The sequence below is a fragment of the Schistocerca cancellata genome, chromosome 8 (genome assembly GCF_023864275.1).
Source record: "Schistocerca cancellata isolate TAMUIC-IGC-003103 chromosome 8, iqSchCanc2.1, whole genome shotgun sequence".
Classification (NCBI taxonomy): Eukaryota; Metazoa; Arthropoda; class Insecta; order Orthoptera; family Acrididae; genus Schistocerca; species Schistocerca cancellata.
In genome coordinates, this window is record NC_064633.1 from 587,391,074 (window position 1) to 587,406,952 (window position 15,879).

At 38.7% G+C, this 15,879-nt stretch overlaps 1 protein-coding gene across 2 annotated transcripts in view; it reads left to right on the plus strand.

The window, feature by feature from the left end:
- Positions 1-15,879, plus strand: part of LOC126094917 (chromatin assembly factor 1 subunit A-like) — a 96,777-nt gene that overhangs the window by 41,083 nt on the left and 39,815 nt on the right. For both annotated transcript variants that reach the window (XM_049909563.1, XM_049909564.1), the window contains exon 8: positions 9,965-10,146. In XM_049909563.1, the coding sequence (XP_049765520.1) occupies positions 9,965-10,146 (182 nt within the window). The remainder of the gene's footprint in view (positions 1-9,964; positions 10,147-15,879) is intronic.

The window sequence follows — 15,879 nt, forward strand, 5'->3', positions numbered from 1 at the left end:
TAGCTGCGCATGGGTAATAACAACTGTTTTCTGGCTATGAATGGTAACTGTTGAAACGAACCTGTTTCTAATAGCTCGCGGGAAAATATTGCGAATGGTGGTTTAAAAAGCGTCACATTCAATGTAAATTTCCTTTTACGCAATATGAATTATGTTGCCTAAGAGAATGTGCGATGAATTTGTTAAATCAAAGAGCGTTTGACTCTGTTTAAAACTTGAAATTTTACTGGTACATTTGTGTGATGTATCTTGAAGTGTAAAACGTGTAAAAGAAGACCAATTTATACGTGAAAAAGCTTAGCTCTTTTGTTGGCTAATTGATCTTCAAGACCAGTATTATATCGGAAAGCGCAGCTTTTCTTGTAGCCACACTTGTATATTAATGTAAACCATTAACTTTTCATACTTGTGTATTCGCATTACTGAGCAATGTTGTTGTTGTTGACTGACTACATCACGAGTTCTATGCTCTGAATATCTGCTTTTATTGGCTTGCAAGAGCACGAGACATGAGCTATGATTGACATAATCCCAATCTCGATTTCAATGATTCAGTAACTAAGGGATTCGAATTTATACCTTCGTAATATGACAATATGCAGCATACTTGTTGCTGCACATCAAACTCCCCCCCTCCCCCCCCCCCCCCCCCACACACACACACACACACACACACACACACACACACACACACACACAGAGGCAGTCATTTGCTAATGTGCCTGGAAGCTCAAGCCGGTGCATGAAACCTTAACCCTTCAAAGGATTGATAAGTTTTACAGCTCTGGGGGAAAGTATCCTGTCACTTAATATGGAAAGTGTATTTTCGTCCGGAGAAAGTGTATTTTTAACTGGGACAAATCCGGGAATTTTTTCTCCTTGTCCATGTATACACCCTGATACTTGTGCGGCCCTCGTATGGTGCCAAGATGAATTTTCCCAGCTACTACGAGTGCCCGCAACAGTCTCGGATCAGGGTCAGATATACTGATGACAAACCTGGCTAAGAGAAAGTTTAAGAATGCATGGATTGTAAATACCATTAATGTAGCAACATGGAATGTCAAATGATTACCAAACAAAAAAGAAAAGTTTGCAGAAGATTTGAAGAAGACCAAGCTAGATATAGTTCCCATAACAGAAGCAAAGAAAAAGCTGCAGGTTAACAAGTATGTAGAAGAATATTTGGTGTTGTATGAGCTTACATACATAAGAGATGGGAAAAAAAGAATTATAGGGTATAGCTATATAAATGAAAGAAGTATAGTTTTAACTGTCAAAGAAGAGAGACAAAACTTGACTACCATTGCATTTTACACTGATGCACTGCATCACTTTCAAACAAGTAGAACAGTAACCATAAAATAATATTGACAGGAGATTCAAAGATTGTGAGAATGATGGGAGAAAACGTCATAAATGACAATAGAATATTGAGACTTACCAAACAAAAGTGCTGGCAGGTCAATAGACACACAAACATACACACAAAATTCAAGCTTTTGCAACAAACGGTTGCTTCGTCAGGAAAGAGGAAAGGAGAGGGAAAGACGAAAGGATGTGGGTTTTAAGGGAGAGGGTAAGGAGTCATTCCAATCCCGGGAGCGGAAAGACTTACCTTGGAGGGAAAAAAGGACAGGTATACACTCGCGCACACACACACATATCCATCCGCATATACACAGACACAAGCAGACATTTGTAAAGGCAAATGCCTTTCCGCTCCCGGGATTGGAATGACTCCTTACCCTCTCCCTTAAAACCCACATCCTTTCGTCTTTCCCTCTCCTTCCCTCTTTCCTGACGAAGCAACCGTTTGTTGCGAAAGCTTGAATTTTGTGTGTATGTTTGTGTTTGTTTGTGTGTCTATCGATCTGCCAGCGCCTTTGTTTGGTAAGTCTCATCATCTTTCTTTTTAGATATATTTTTCCCACGTGGAATGTTTCCCTCTATTATATACAATAGAATATTGGTTAGAGAGTGTGTTTCATTTAATAATCCAAGAGGTAACAAATACTTTCTTCTCCAAGCAAGATATCCATAAATATATTTGGTCAGCTTGAGGATTTAAGTCCCTTATTGACTACATTATCATCCATGGAAAAATTATAGGGCGAAGTAAGAGATACAAGAGTGTACAGGGGATGTGACATAGGTTCTGACCATTTGTCAGTGATATCTCAAATAGATATGTATCCAAAATGGAGAAAGAACAAAAAAACTGATAGAAGAAAAGATGAAGCTGGAAATCTGCAAAGTATATCTACTAGACAAACAAAGCATATGAGATCTGTACCACAAGAGATTTAATGAGGAACTAGAGGAGAAAGAAGAAGTGGAAGAAGTAGAGAAGGAATGGAAATATATGGAAACTGCAGTTAAGAAAGCAGCTGAAGAAGCCATAGCAAAAAAGGAAAAGATAAAAAGGAAGGGTTAAAAGGGCTTGCCAATATCGGAGAGCCCTGGCAGTAGTGACAGTATCTAAGGGAAAAATGAATTGAAGTTTGTGCTGGGGAGGGCACTCAGCTTAGGTAGTTTGTGCAGCAGTGTTGACCATCATACTGCAGTGGTGTAATGGTTAGAATTTCTGCTTAGCAGGCAAGAGGACTCGGGTTCGAGTCCCAGCTGCAGCACAAATTTTAATTCATTTCGTCTGCTTTGATCATTGCCTAATGAATGTTTTAAAAAGTCAGTACAAACACATTGCTTAATTTTAGATATAAATGCTAATCTGACAGCCTATAACCACAAAGAAAGTTGTTTGACAACAGTGCAGCATTTCACCCACACTTTTTAACATTTATTTAGATAACGCAGTTCAGAAATGGAAGGAAATTCTCACTGGAGTAACTGAAGAATAGCATAAATTCCCACTTGTATTGCCTTTTATATGCAGACAACATCACACTGCTGTCAGAGAATGAAGGTGAACTACAAAGGAGAATATATTTATTCCATAAGGTTTGTAAAAGTAGCATTTGACAATTTGAGAAAAGAATACAAAGTCAACGGCCTTTAAAGGGAAACATCTTGTGCGGACAAAAATTGTGGTCAATAATAGAACAGATGAACATTTACCAACTTAGGTTGTGAGAAAGCTTTTGACAATATTGACTGGAATATACTCTTTGATATTCTGAAGGTAGCAGGGATAAAATCACAGGGAGCGGAAGGTTATATACAACTTGTATAGAAAACAAACTGCAGTTACAGAAGTTGGTCACTTTTCTTGCCTTTTTGGCTCTTTTAGGAAGAAAATAAGTTATTTGCTTTTGTTTTCAAGTTCATTCATTTAACTTTTTGAAGTGCTGCAGTGATGAAAATAGATAAAATATGTACTCCAGTAAAAACTACTTTATGATTGACAGATGGCAAGTGGTGGGCAGCAGAGTTGCCAGCTCGTACACAACATACCATGTGCTCATGCGATCAATAGTTGCACGTGCATGAACAAAGGAACAAGTCATCTCCTTACTGGCTGTTGCCAACGTCTTTGTAGGTTGTGGGGAGGGCAGAGGAAGGTGCTGCTGATGCTTATTGCCTAAGTAATTAGTAAAACATTACATTGTAAATTATGTGAATCACTTTCTGAAGCCAACTTGTTCCTAAATAAATGCCTTATGGACCTAATGTCAACAAAAGAATGTTTAGGCTTTTAGCTAGTGATGTCCACAAGACCTGAGGCAGACAACTTGTAAACATCAGAACTTGCAATATTCATACAATGTGTAATGCCTATGTAAAGGCTTTGAAATGTTTAGGTCAAGAACCATCCAATTTCTGGTCAATATTTACCATTATTTTGATGGTTGGCTTGCTCACTGGGCCCTACCTTTTTGGTAGGGGATTATAAAAATTAAAACAATTCTTTTTTTGCCATATATGTTTATCGAAAAATTTGTCGCCATTTAATACCCTTTTTAACATCCTGACCCTGCAAGAGGAGAAGGCAGCAAAATAATTGACAGTGGTCGAAGTAAAGGGGATATAAAATGTGTACTGGCGATGGCAAGACAAGTGTTTCTGAAAAAGATAAATTTATTAACATCGAATATAGATTTGAGTGTTAGGAAGTATTTTCTGAAACATTTGTCTGGAATGTAGCCTTGTATGGCAGTGACACATGGAAGACAAACAGTTCAGACCAGAAGAGAATAAAACCTTCTGACATGTGGTGTTACGGAAGAATACTGAAGATTAAGTTGGCAGATTGGTTAACTAATTAAAAGATACTGAATCAGATTGGTAAGACAAGAAATATATGACTCAGCTTGACAAAAAAAAAAGTGGCTCGGTTGATTGGACACGTTCTGAGGCATTGAGGAATTGTCAGTGTGGTAATGGAGGAAAGATTGGAGGGGGTGGGGGGGGGTTAAAAATTGTATACACACACACACACACACACACACACACACACACACACACACACACACACACTCAGGTTCGAACACATAAGCAGGTTCACGTGGATGTTGTGTGCAGTAGTTATGCAAAGACAAAGACACTTGTAAAGGTAGACAACCACGGAGAGCTGCATCAAACTATTCTTCAGACTGAAGATGTGAACAACACAGACAAAGAAACAGTTCAAAAGAAGGCAAACGAAATAATTCATTGATCTTTGATGCCTGGTCTGTGGAATAGGATCACCAACCAGCAGTTTAAAAGGAATTTAGAGAAAGATAAAATACTCAATTTTATGTCGTTTTTTGCATGACCGTTTTTAATTATCTTATACAAAATTTAAAACAATGCGTGTTTCAGTGACATTAAACATCACAAAAGAGAATTGAAACTGTTTGTTTGAAAATATGTGCAGGGTTTTGCTGTGTGGTACATTTACGATTAGAAACCTTCATTTGGGTAACAGTCTGTTTACGTTGTTTACTTACCATTAGTAGAAACGTAAGGAAAAAAATAAATGCTCTCATTATTTCAGTACTGCAGAAGAGAGAAGGGGAATTTGTGTGTGTTTTGTCGAATTGCAGAGTCCAAGCTTATCAGTTGCAGTGCAATGTGTCCACAAAAAACTTCAACATTTTTAAAATGTGATTTAAAAAAGGTACAGTGACTTGTAGGTACTTGTCATTTGTGGCATCATGTAAAGTAACGCAAAGTTTTGTACAAAAGTAATACACTTTTGCATGGGTTCCTTTCGTAACCCTTATAATGTCTATACGATACTTGCATCTCAACTCGTGTATGCACATCTGTATGTGGGATGATGGGGATCCTATTGCATCTGCAGTTCTTCTGTGAAGATTGTCAAGATCACATATAGGTGAGGCATACATAATGACTTTCACATAACCCTATACGAAAAAATACGGAAGGGTTAAGTCTCATGAGGGTAGCGGTGCATTGTGTCTTATCCATCACTGTGGAAATATTCAGTTCAGAAAGTCACAAATACGTAAACTCCAGGGTTGTGGTGCACCATCCTGCTGGAAGATCACATTTGGATGAAAGGGAAGAAACTAAGGGACAGAAAATTGCTCAGGCATGTCCACATAAACGTTTCCTACTACCATTTTCTCGATGGAGAAAAATGGTTCAACTATGCTATTTTTCATCAGCACACGCCACACATTCACCTTCTCAGTTTCTCTGGCATTTTCCTGAGAACTGTGAGGGTTTCCTGAATCCCAGATGCAAATGTTGTCGCAATTAAACTTTCCACATATGTGGAAGTTTGCTTCATCAGAGAAAATGTTATTTCCTAATTAGTTGGCACTTTACCGAATCAAGTCCAAGATCTCAATAGCAAAATCATGGCAAGCAGCAAAAAGTCATTCTCCTTCAGAGTTTGCACAGTTTGAACTTCAGTGTTTGCACAATTTGAACTTCATAAATGTTCAGAGAAAGTTATTCATGAAGCATCTTTTGAACTGTTGAGTAAGGAATGTTGAACTATTATGGTGCTCAACAGTCTTTGCTGGGCTTCTTTTGAAGGTCTCTCTAATCTCTACCACTTCATCAGATATGTGTTTTCTGCCAGGATCTGACTGACTGTTAAAATTTCCCAGTGGCTTGGAACTTGTAATGCCAAGTCATACTCATTGTAATGTCTGGTGGCTCCCTTTGAAATTCACATTGGTAATTTCTTTGGACAGCCATGGGTGAGTTTTTTTCTGGTAATTGTTTAGCACCTGAATCAAAACAAAAGGAACCATGCAGGAAAAAAATCTATACACAATATCTTGAATTACTTTACATGATGCCACAAACTGTCCATATCTGTCTGGTATTTTACTGCTACCACCTTGCCTTGTTATTTTACCGCCACCACCTTGCCTTTATCTCACTCTTGCTCATGCCACATGCAGTCAGTTGGGTCTTAGTGCCCGAAGTCAGTAGCCTTGTGTGTGTTAGGTGGTTGTTTTTGTTGTTGTTGTTGTTGTTGTTGTTGTTGTTGTTGTTCAACATGTGATTATTGCTGTTGTTGTTGTGCAACATGTGATAGTTCTACTTCTAAGGAAGAACTTTGTCCAAAAGCTTAAATATTTCTAGTATTCTTTTACATTGTGCTTGTACGTGACTCGGTGCTACCTCTATGTGGTGAAAAGCAATCTATCCTTTCCTTACAATCAACTATTATACAGTTGTCAGGCAAAAATCAAACAATGGAAAATCTGGGATGGAATGTGACAATATTATGAAAAGGAAAGTTGCTACTCACCATGTAACACAGATGCTGAGTTACACGCACGCGCGCGCGCGCGTGTATGTGTGTGTGTGTGTGTGTGTGTGTGTGTGTGTGTGGTCTGTTGTTGACAAATGCCTTAACATTCGGATGCACAGACTTCGCCTGCACCCTTAAGCGCCCAGAGGGGTCGTTTTGACCACTACCATTTAAGAAACATTTTCTGAACTACTATTTCGTAATTTTAAGCATTTATTATATTTTAATGTTTACAAGATTTATAGCCATTTCAGATAAAGAGTTGTGAATAAAAAGAACAGACACAAATTATATTATTTATTGACATATAAACAAATTTCACTGAACCTGGTAACACCCAAACAAGCTCTTCTTGGTTCTTAATTCATAAAAAATTGAACTTTTCATGCATATAGAAATTTCAGCTACTTCATTGTTTTACACAATTGACACATTTGTATTCAGTTTCCTTTGTACGTTTTCCACAAACTATCATCTTACAAACACTGCACTTGGAAATAGTTTTATTGCATTTTGCAGAATTCGAGAACTTGACATTTACAGCAGTTCTGTAGCATTTCATCTTCATTTTCATTCTTTTCATGCTTGTCTGTGGTCATACAAGGAAAATGACTCTTCACATACCCAGAAGGTATTTCATCTGCAAGCTGCTGAATAAAGTATTTTATTTTTATCTTCTTCCCAGTAACAGCTCTAAATACTACACAGGCATTTATTTCTGCTAGCTCAAGTATATTATAGAAGGAGTGCACTGGCCATCTTCTTGAGGGAGCGTTGACTGAATACTGCCTCGCCATTTTGTCTGCTATGTCAAAAATTTTATTTTGTTGTAATAACATACAGTTTGTGGAGTTTTTTCTCATTTGTATTTGTGGTCACACTATAATGAAGGGAAGACATACTAGCACATTTTTTTGCTTTCTTTCCTTGATAAACTGTCAAGGAAGTCTCATGTTTTAAAACTTTTGTGGAATACAGAAGTCTCTTAAACGACTTCAAAGCATGTGGTATTTCTCTTCTTGCTCTATTTAGTGCTGCTACAATGGAATCTGATTTGTTTTTCAATTTTTTGGCTAGTTTGAGTAAAGTGAAGTAATTGTCTATAGTGACATTTCTGCTTCTGCCCAGAAATGGTTCCATAAGACGCATCATTACATAATCTGAAACCCTTTCATCTTGGAATTGTGCAGTATCCTTACCAAGATAAGGGAAACCATTAAGTGTACACTTGCTTTCAACATCTACAGCTAACCAGTATTTTTGCCCAATCTTGTCAGGCTTTGAAGCCATGAATTGTGTGCATGGGCACCTAGTTTTACTTGGGAAGAGCTGGTTGTCTATTGTTATGTCACTTCCAGGTTTGTAACACATTGTACAGTTTTCTATGAATTTGTTACAGACAGCAAAAACCAATGCAAACTCTTCATTCTGTAATCGTACATAGCATGTAGACTTCTCGTCGATCGAACCTCAGGAATCTCACAGAATCTATTTCTACTCATGGTTTCCACACGAAATGGCAAGCCCCAGGAATCTGGCCATAAAATGTGAAGGACTGTACTTTAGCAACCACTCACGCCACAAGCATAATTAATTGCAATAAATGCTTCTAGTTCTTCCGTGGTCATTGACCAGTTGCCATTTCCTAGTACTCGTGTGCCTCTGTTACAATACATTTCAAGATATGCTTGATTATATAATTGTCTATGAAACGTGCCAAGCACATGCTACAAGTTTATCACTTACATTTCTTTTTGCATGTGGTGTAGATCCAGGAGATTCTCTCAAAATATTGTGATTAGGAAAATGCCCACCTTGTGAATTAGGCACTACTTCTATCCAAACTGTTCCATCAGGAGCAACTTCTTTATGTCTTTCATCAGACGATGAAGAACCAGTCACATGTTCTACACTCTGAGGATCAGGATTATCTCCTCTTCCGTTACATGATTCTTCTCAATCTATAGGGCACAAATAATAGAACAAATGTAAGAAAGCCACCATAAAATCTAAATGAAGTGCAGTAACATTATATGTAGATAAGAATATGATGATTATAAATTAGCAGCAGTAATAATAATAATAATAATAATAATAATAATAATAATATACTTACTAGACTGTAAACTTCCATTATCTGTATCTGAAGAATCAGAATATTTAGTATTAGATGATTCGTCTTCTCTGAATGTCTACAGTAAAAACTCTTACTATGAATCGTCAGAAAAAAGTTCGCCACCATTTGACTCACACTCCATAACTCTTTGTAACTCTGCAAGAATCTCCTTATCTTGTAATTATTCTTTCCGATTCATCTTCAGCTCACAGGCACCTTTGAAAGACTGGTTCTTACAAGGGAATGACGAACAATGGTAGACCGAATCCACTGTTGTCATTTCATGCAGCAATAATATAAATGAAAGTAAATTATTGCACTACAGATTAAAGTAGCTGAGGCTTCATAATGCATGAGATAAATGTACGACATAACAGTAAACAAAATGATAGCTTTTTTCTAAAGGGATCAATATGACCCCTCTACGCATCAAAGGTAAAACTGGAAAAACGAGGTAATCAATTAGGTGAAATTCACTGTTTTTTAATGTAATGAAAGTACATGCCAAGTAAATAAATGCCATGAAAGTAAATGTTGCTTGCATTATTCTTCAAAACATATCTAGCACTTAAAAACCGAAAGGGTCATTTTGACCCCTCTGAGTGTCCAAGTGTTAATGGCCAAAAGCTTCATTTGTGATAGTCGCCAGCCGGTGTGGCCGTGCGGTTCTAAGCGCGTCAGTTTGGAACCGCGTGACCGCTACGGTCGCAGGTTCGAATCCTGCCTCGGGCATGGATGTGTGTGATGTCCTTAGGTTAGTTAGGTTTAAGTAGTTCTAAGTTCTAGGGGACTGATGACCTCAGTAGTTAAGTCCAATAGTGCTCAGAGCCATTTGAGCCATTTGTGATAGTCTTTTTGTTGTTTGTTGTGCCTATCTGCAACTCATCATCTCTGCTATATGGTGAGTAGCAACTTTCCTTTTCATAATATTATTATGTATAATCTTAAACTAGTGTTAGATGTGTTTACAGCTGCCAAGCTTTTGTTGCCATGAAACTTCTTTTTTTCCAGGCAAACTATGGACTTTGTCTATTGGGTTAGGATACTTAGATCAATAAAATGTTCATTTCTTTATTTTATGTGTCAGATGTGCATTAAAGAAGTATGACACCCCATATAAAATTGACCCCACAAATAAACATGCATTTATTCATCTGTGATACTAGATGATCCTGAGGACGAGATTATTGGTGGGGCTGACAACCAGGTGGTGGAGCTGCACCCAGAAATAAACCTGCCACGGCCGAAGCTCCTGCAGTTTTGGGACAACAGGCGGCCACCTTACTGGGGAACTTGGCGCAAGAAAAGCTCAGTCATATCCCAGAGAAAGCCATTCAACAAAGACGAGGTTTGCACATATGTCCTTAATCTGTGTCATCTTAAAATTTTTTGCTGTGTCTGCTCAGTGCTGTATCAGTTTAATGTAGTGCATTTTGCAAGTAAACAAAATTAGTTGACATTATCCATCCGTTAAGTGTTCTTCATTCATGTTTGAGAGACCCCAGGCAATAGCATTACTTTTGTATCTATGATACAGCAATTGACTTGCATGTCTCCATTCAACATAGAAGCAATTACACAGCACAATGATATTTTCCATATTGATGTCCAGCAGGACTACTGAAGCAATACGGCCTTCATCAATACTGTTTTTATACAGTTGACTTTCAACAAATTTCTTCTTTCTGCTGACCTTTATCATATATCATCACGGTATCAACTTGTTAATTGCCAGATTTCGCTAGCTAGTGCTAAAGAGTGGCCTGATGCCCTTCCTGTTGCCACACCGTTCCATTCAGGGACAGAATTCATGTGCACCAGAGGTGTGATTTTAGTGTTACCCATGAGAGTGTTATTCTGCATATTTGCAAATCGTGTAAGTGAGGCGAATCATTCGTGCGATCACGATATTCACCCAGTGAGCTGTGAGAAGTTGCCAAAAAACCACCTGTAGGTTTACCAGTGTAGCAGCTATCATTCTTAATCCACCTAGGGCCAACATGCCAACCCAAATCCCGGAAGTGGCATGGGAACAAGTCCGTGGGCTGGTCAGCTTTCAGTGTAATGATTATTATCCAGTTTTGGTAAATGTGAGCTTAATAAATATCTTATATTTTTGTACGAAGGTGAATATGAAAGCAACACATTTGGCTGTTGAGAGAAATGTGCAAAGTTTCCAGTGACTGCCGTAACAGAATTCTGTCAAACAACCTTCCACAAAACCCAAAGTAATTCTAGTCCTATGTAAAAGCTGTTAGTATCACCAGATTTAATGTCCAATGACTCAAGTACGAGACAGGAACTGAAATAGAGGGTAGCAAAGCAAAAGTAGAAACATTCTGTTCCACTTTCAAATTTTCCTTTACAAAGGAACCCCCCCCCCCATGACATACGGACTTTGCCATTGTTGGTGTGGCTTGAATCCCTCAGTGATGCAGATAGTCGTACCGTAGGCGCTACCACAATGGAGAGGCCAGACACCATGTGGTTCCTGAAGAGGAACAGTTGCAGGGGACTGCCTGATCTGGCCTTGTAACATCAGCCATAATGGCCTTGCTGTGTTGCTACTGTGAACGACTGAAAGCAGCGGGAAACTACAGCCATAATTTTTCCTGAGGGCATACAACTTTTCTGTATGGTTATATGATGATGGCACCCTCTTAGGTAAAATATTCCGTAGGTAAAATAGTCCCCCATTTGGCTCTTCGGACAGGGATGACTCAGGAGGACATCGTTATCAGGAGAAACAAAACTGGCAATTCTGCGGATCGGAACATGGAATGCCAGATCCCTTAAAAATGGAAATGGATAGGTTACAGTTAAATGAGGTGGGAATTAGTGAAGTTCGGTGGCAAGAGGAACAAGACATCTGGCCAGGTGAATATAGGGCTATAAATACAAAATCAAATAAGGGTAATGCAGGAGTAGGTTTAATAATGAATTAAAGAAGTAGGAACACAGGTAAGTTACTATGAACAGCAAAGCAAACACATTATTGTAGCCAAGATAGACACGAAGCCCACGCCTACCACAGCAGTAAAAGTTTATATGCCAACTAGCTCCACAGATTATGAAGAGACTGAAGAAATGTATGATGTGATAAAAGAAATTATTCAGATAGTTACAGGTGACGAAAATTTAATAGTCGTGGGGGACTGGAATTCGATAGTAGGAAAAGGAAGAGAAGGAAAGGTAGGTTAATATGGACTGGCAGTAAGGAATGAAAGAGAAAGCCGCATGGTAGAATTTTGCGCAGAGTGTAACTTAATCGTAGCTAACACTTGGTTTATGAATCAATGAAGACGGTTGTATGCATGGAAGAGGCCTGGAGACACTGGGAGGTTTCAGATTGATTATATAGTGATAAAACAGAGATTTAGGAACCAGGTTTTAAATTGTGAGGAATTTCCAGCTGCAGATGTGGATTCTGGCCACAATTCATTTGTTATGAACTGTGGAGTAAAACTGAAGAAATTGCTAAATGGTAGGATTTCAAACAGATGGGACCTGGATAAACTGAAAGAACCAGATGTTGTAGAGAGTTTCAGAGAGACCATTAGGGAATGATTGACAAGAACTGGGGAAAGAAATTCAGTAGAACAAGAATGGGTAGCTTTGAGAGAGAAAATAGTGAAGGCAGCAGAGGATCAAGTAGATAAAAAGACAAGGGCTAGTAGAAATCTGTGGGTAACACAAGAGATGTTGAATTTAATTGATGAAAGGAGAAGATATAAAAATGAAGCAGGTGAAAAGGAATACAAATGGTTCAAAAATTGAGATTGACAGGAAGTGCAAAATGGCTAAAAGGGATGGCTAGAGGGCAAATGTAAGGATGTAGAAGCTTCCATCACTAGGGGTAAGATAGATACTGTCTACAGGAAAATTAAACAGAGACCTTTGGGGAAAAGAGAATCACCGGTATTACTATCAAGAGCTCAGATGGAAAAGCAGTCCTAAGCAAAGACGAGAAAGGTGGAAGTAGTATATAGAGGGTCTGTACAAGGGTGATGTACTTGATGGCAATGTTATGGAAATGGAAGAGGACATAGAGGAAGATGAAATGGGAGACATGATACTGTGTGAAGAATTTGACTGATCACCGAAAGACCTAAGTCAAAACAAGCCCCCGGAGTAGGCAACATTCCATTAGAACTACTGATACTCATGGGATAGCCAACGATGACAAAATGCTTCCATCTGGTGAGTAAGATAACACATCTTACAGACAGACGAAATACCCTCAGACATCAAGAAGAATATAAAAACTCCAATCCCAAAAAATGTTGAAACATGCAAGGTAAAACTGACCTTATGACTTACCCTAATAGATAGGTTAAGGAGAGCAAATTTGTTTCTAGTGTTGTAGACTTAGAGAAAAGCTTTTGGCAATGTTAACTGGAATACTCCATTTCATATTCTGAAGGTGGCAGGGGTAAATTACAGGGATCGAAATGTCCGTCGCTCGTGGTCTCGCGGTAGCGTTCTCGCTTCCCGAGCACGGGGTCCCGGGTTCGATTCCCGGCGGGGTCAGGGATTTTCACCTGCCTCGAGATGACTGGGTGTTTGTGTTGTCCTCATCATTTCATCATCATCCAGGAAAGTGGCGAAATTGGACTGAGCAAAGGTTGGGAAATTGTACGGGCGCTGATAACCACGCAGTTGAGCGCCCCACAAACCAAACATCATCATCACTACAGGGATCGAAAGGCTATTTACAATTTGTACAGATACCAGATAGCGGTTATAAGAGTCGAGGGGCACAAAAGGGAAGCAGTGGTTGAGGGGGGAGTGAGACCGGGCTTTAGCCGATCACTGATGTTATTCAATCTGTGTATTGAGCTAGCAGTAAAGGAAACAAAAGAAAGATTTGGAGTGGGAATTAAAATCCATGGAGAAGAAATAAAAACTTTGAGGTTTGCCAATGACATTGTAATTCTGACAGAGACAGCAAAGAGCAGTTGAACGGAATGGACAGTGTCTTGAAAGTAGGATATAAAATGAACATCCACAAAAGCAAAACGAGGATAATAGAATGTAGTCGAATGAAGACATGTGATACTGAGGGATACGACACTCTTAAAGTAGTAGATGAGTTTTGCTATTTGGGGAGCAAAATAACTGATGGTGGTCGAAGTAGAGAGGATATAAAATGTAGACACTCTATGGCAAGGAAAGCATTTCTGAAGAAGTGAAAAATGGACAATAAATAGTTTAAACAAAAAGAGAATACAAGCTTTTGAAATGTGGTGGCACAGAAGAATGCTGAAGATTATGGGGTATAACACATAACTAATGAGGAGGTGCTTAATAGTGTTTGGGAGAAGAGGAATTTGTGGCACAACTTGACTAGAAGAAGGGATAAATTGGTAGAAGTTGTTCTGAGGCATCAAGGGGTCACCAATTTAGTATTGGAGGGAAGCTTGGAGGGTAAAAATTGCAGAGGGAGGCCAAGAGATGAATACACTAAGCAGATTCAGAAGGATATAGGTTGCAGTAGTTATTTGGAGATGATGAATCTTGCACAGGACAGAGTAGCATGGAGAGCTGCATCAAACCAGTCTCTGGACTGAATACCACCACAACAAGGGAAACCCAGGAGAACTGACACAACTTAATTCTTGTATTGCAGAAAAGATTAGTAAAATGGGTATTATTGTTAGTAGTGTTGAGAAACACATGAAATCATTAAAATTGAACAAAGCTCCAGGGCCTGATAAAATCCATCAGATTCTGTACTGAATTTGCAGCTGAGTTAGCCCCTCTTTTTACAATCTATCATAGAGTCCTTGAACAGAAAACCATGCTCAGTAGTTGCAGGAAAGCAGAGGTAACACCTGAGTAATTGAAGGGCTGTAGAAGTTATGGACAAACTGCCTTCCAGTGTCCTTGACATCAATTTGACATAGAATCTGAGAACATACACTGAGCTCAGTAACGAGGTATCTTGAATACAATGACCTTCTCCATGCCAGCTAACATGGATCCTGAAAACATTGATCATCTGAAACCCAGCTCACATTTTTCTCTCATGACATACTTTAAGCTTTGGAACAAGGCAGTCAGGTAGGTGCAGTATTTCTCAGATTCTGTAAAGCATTTGACTCAGTACCACATATATTCTTCTTTTCAAATGTGGGTTGAGGATTTTTTGTTAGGGAAGATACAGTAAGTTACCTTAGATAGAGAGCCATTGGCAGATGTAGAAGTAAATCAGGTCTGCCACAGGGAAGTGTGCTGGGACTATTGATGATTGCTGTTCATGTTGCATATCAGTGACATCGTAGACAGTATTAATAGCAACCTTAGACTTTTTAGATGGTGCAGTTACGTGTAATGAAATATTGTCTGAAAGAAGTTGCATAAGTATTAAGTTAGATCTTATAAAATTTCAAAGGGGTGCAAAGATTGTCAACTTAATTTAAATATTCAGAACTGTAAAATTGTGCACTTAACAAAACGAAAATACATAATATCTTAAGACTATAATACCACTGAGTCACAGCGGGAATCAGCTAACTTGTACAAATGCCTGGATGTAACATTCTGTAGCAATATGAAATGGAATGATCACATGGCTCAGTTGTTTAGGTAAAGCCACTGATAGACTTTGGTTCATTGGTAGAATACCAGGGAAGTGCAGACAGTCTACAGAGGAGATTGCTTACAATTTACTCATGTGACCCATTCTAGAATATTGTTCAACAGTGTGGGATGTGTACCAGACGGGACTAACATGGGATGTTGAACATATACAGAGAAGGGCAACACGAACGATCGCCGGTTTGTTTGGCCTGAGGATAGTATTGCAGAGATTCTGAAGAAACTGAACTGGAAGACTCTTGAAGAAGACAACTATCCTGCAAAAGCCTACTTACACTGTTTGAAGAACTGTCTTTAAATTATGACTCTATGAAAATACTATACCTCCTATGTATTGCTCACATAGAGATTGTGAGGACAAGATTAGATTAATTGCAGTACAATGGAGGCATTTAAATATTCATTCTTCCTGCACGCCATGTGTGAATAAAACTTACAGCACAATGGAGGAATTTAAATATTCATTCTTCCCACACTCCAT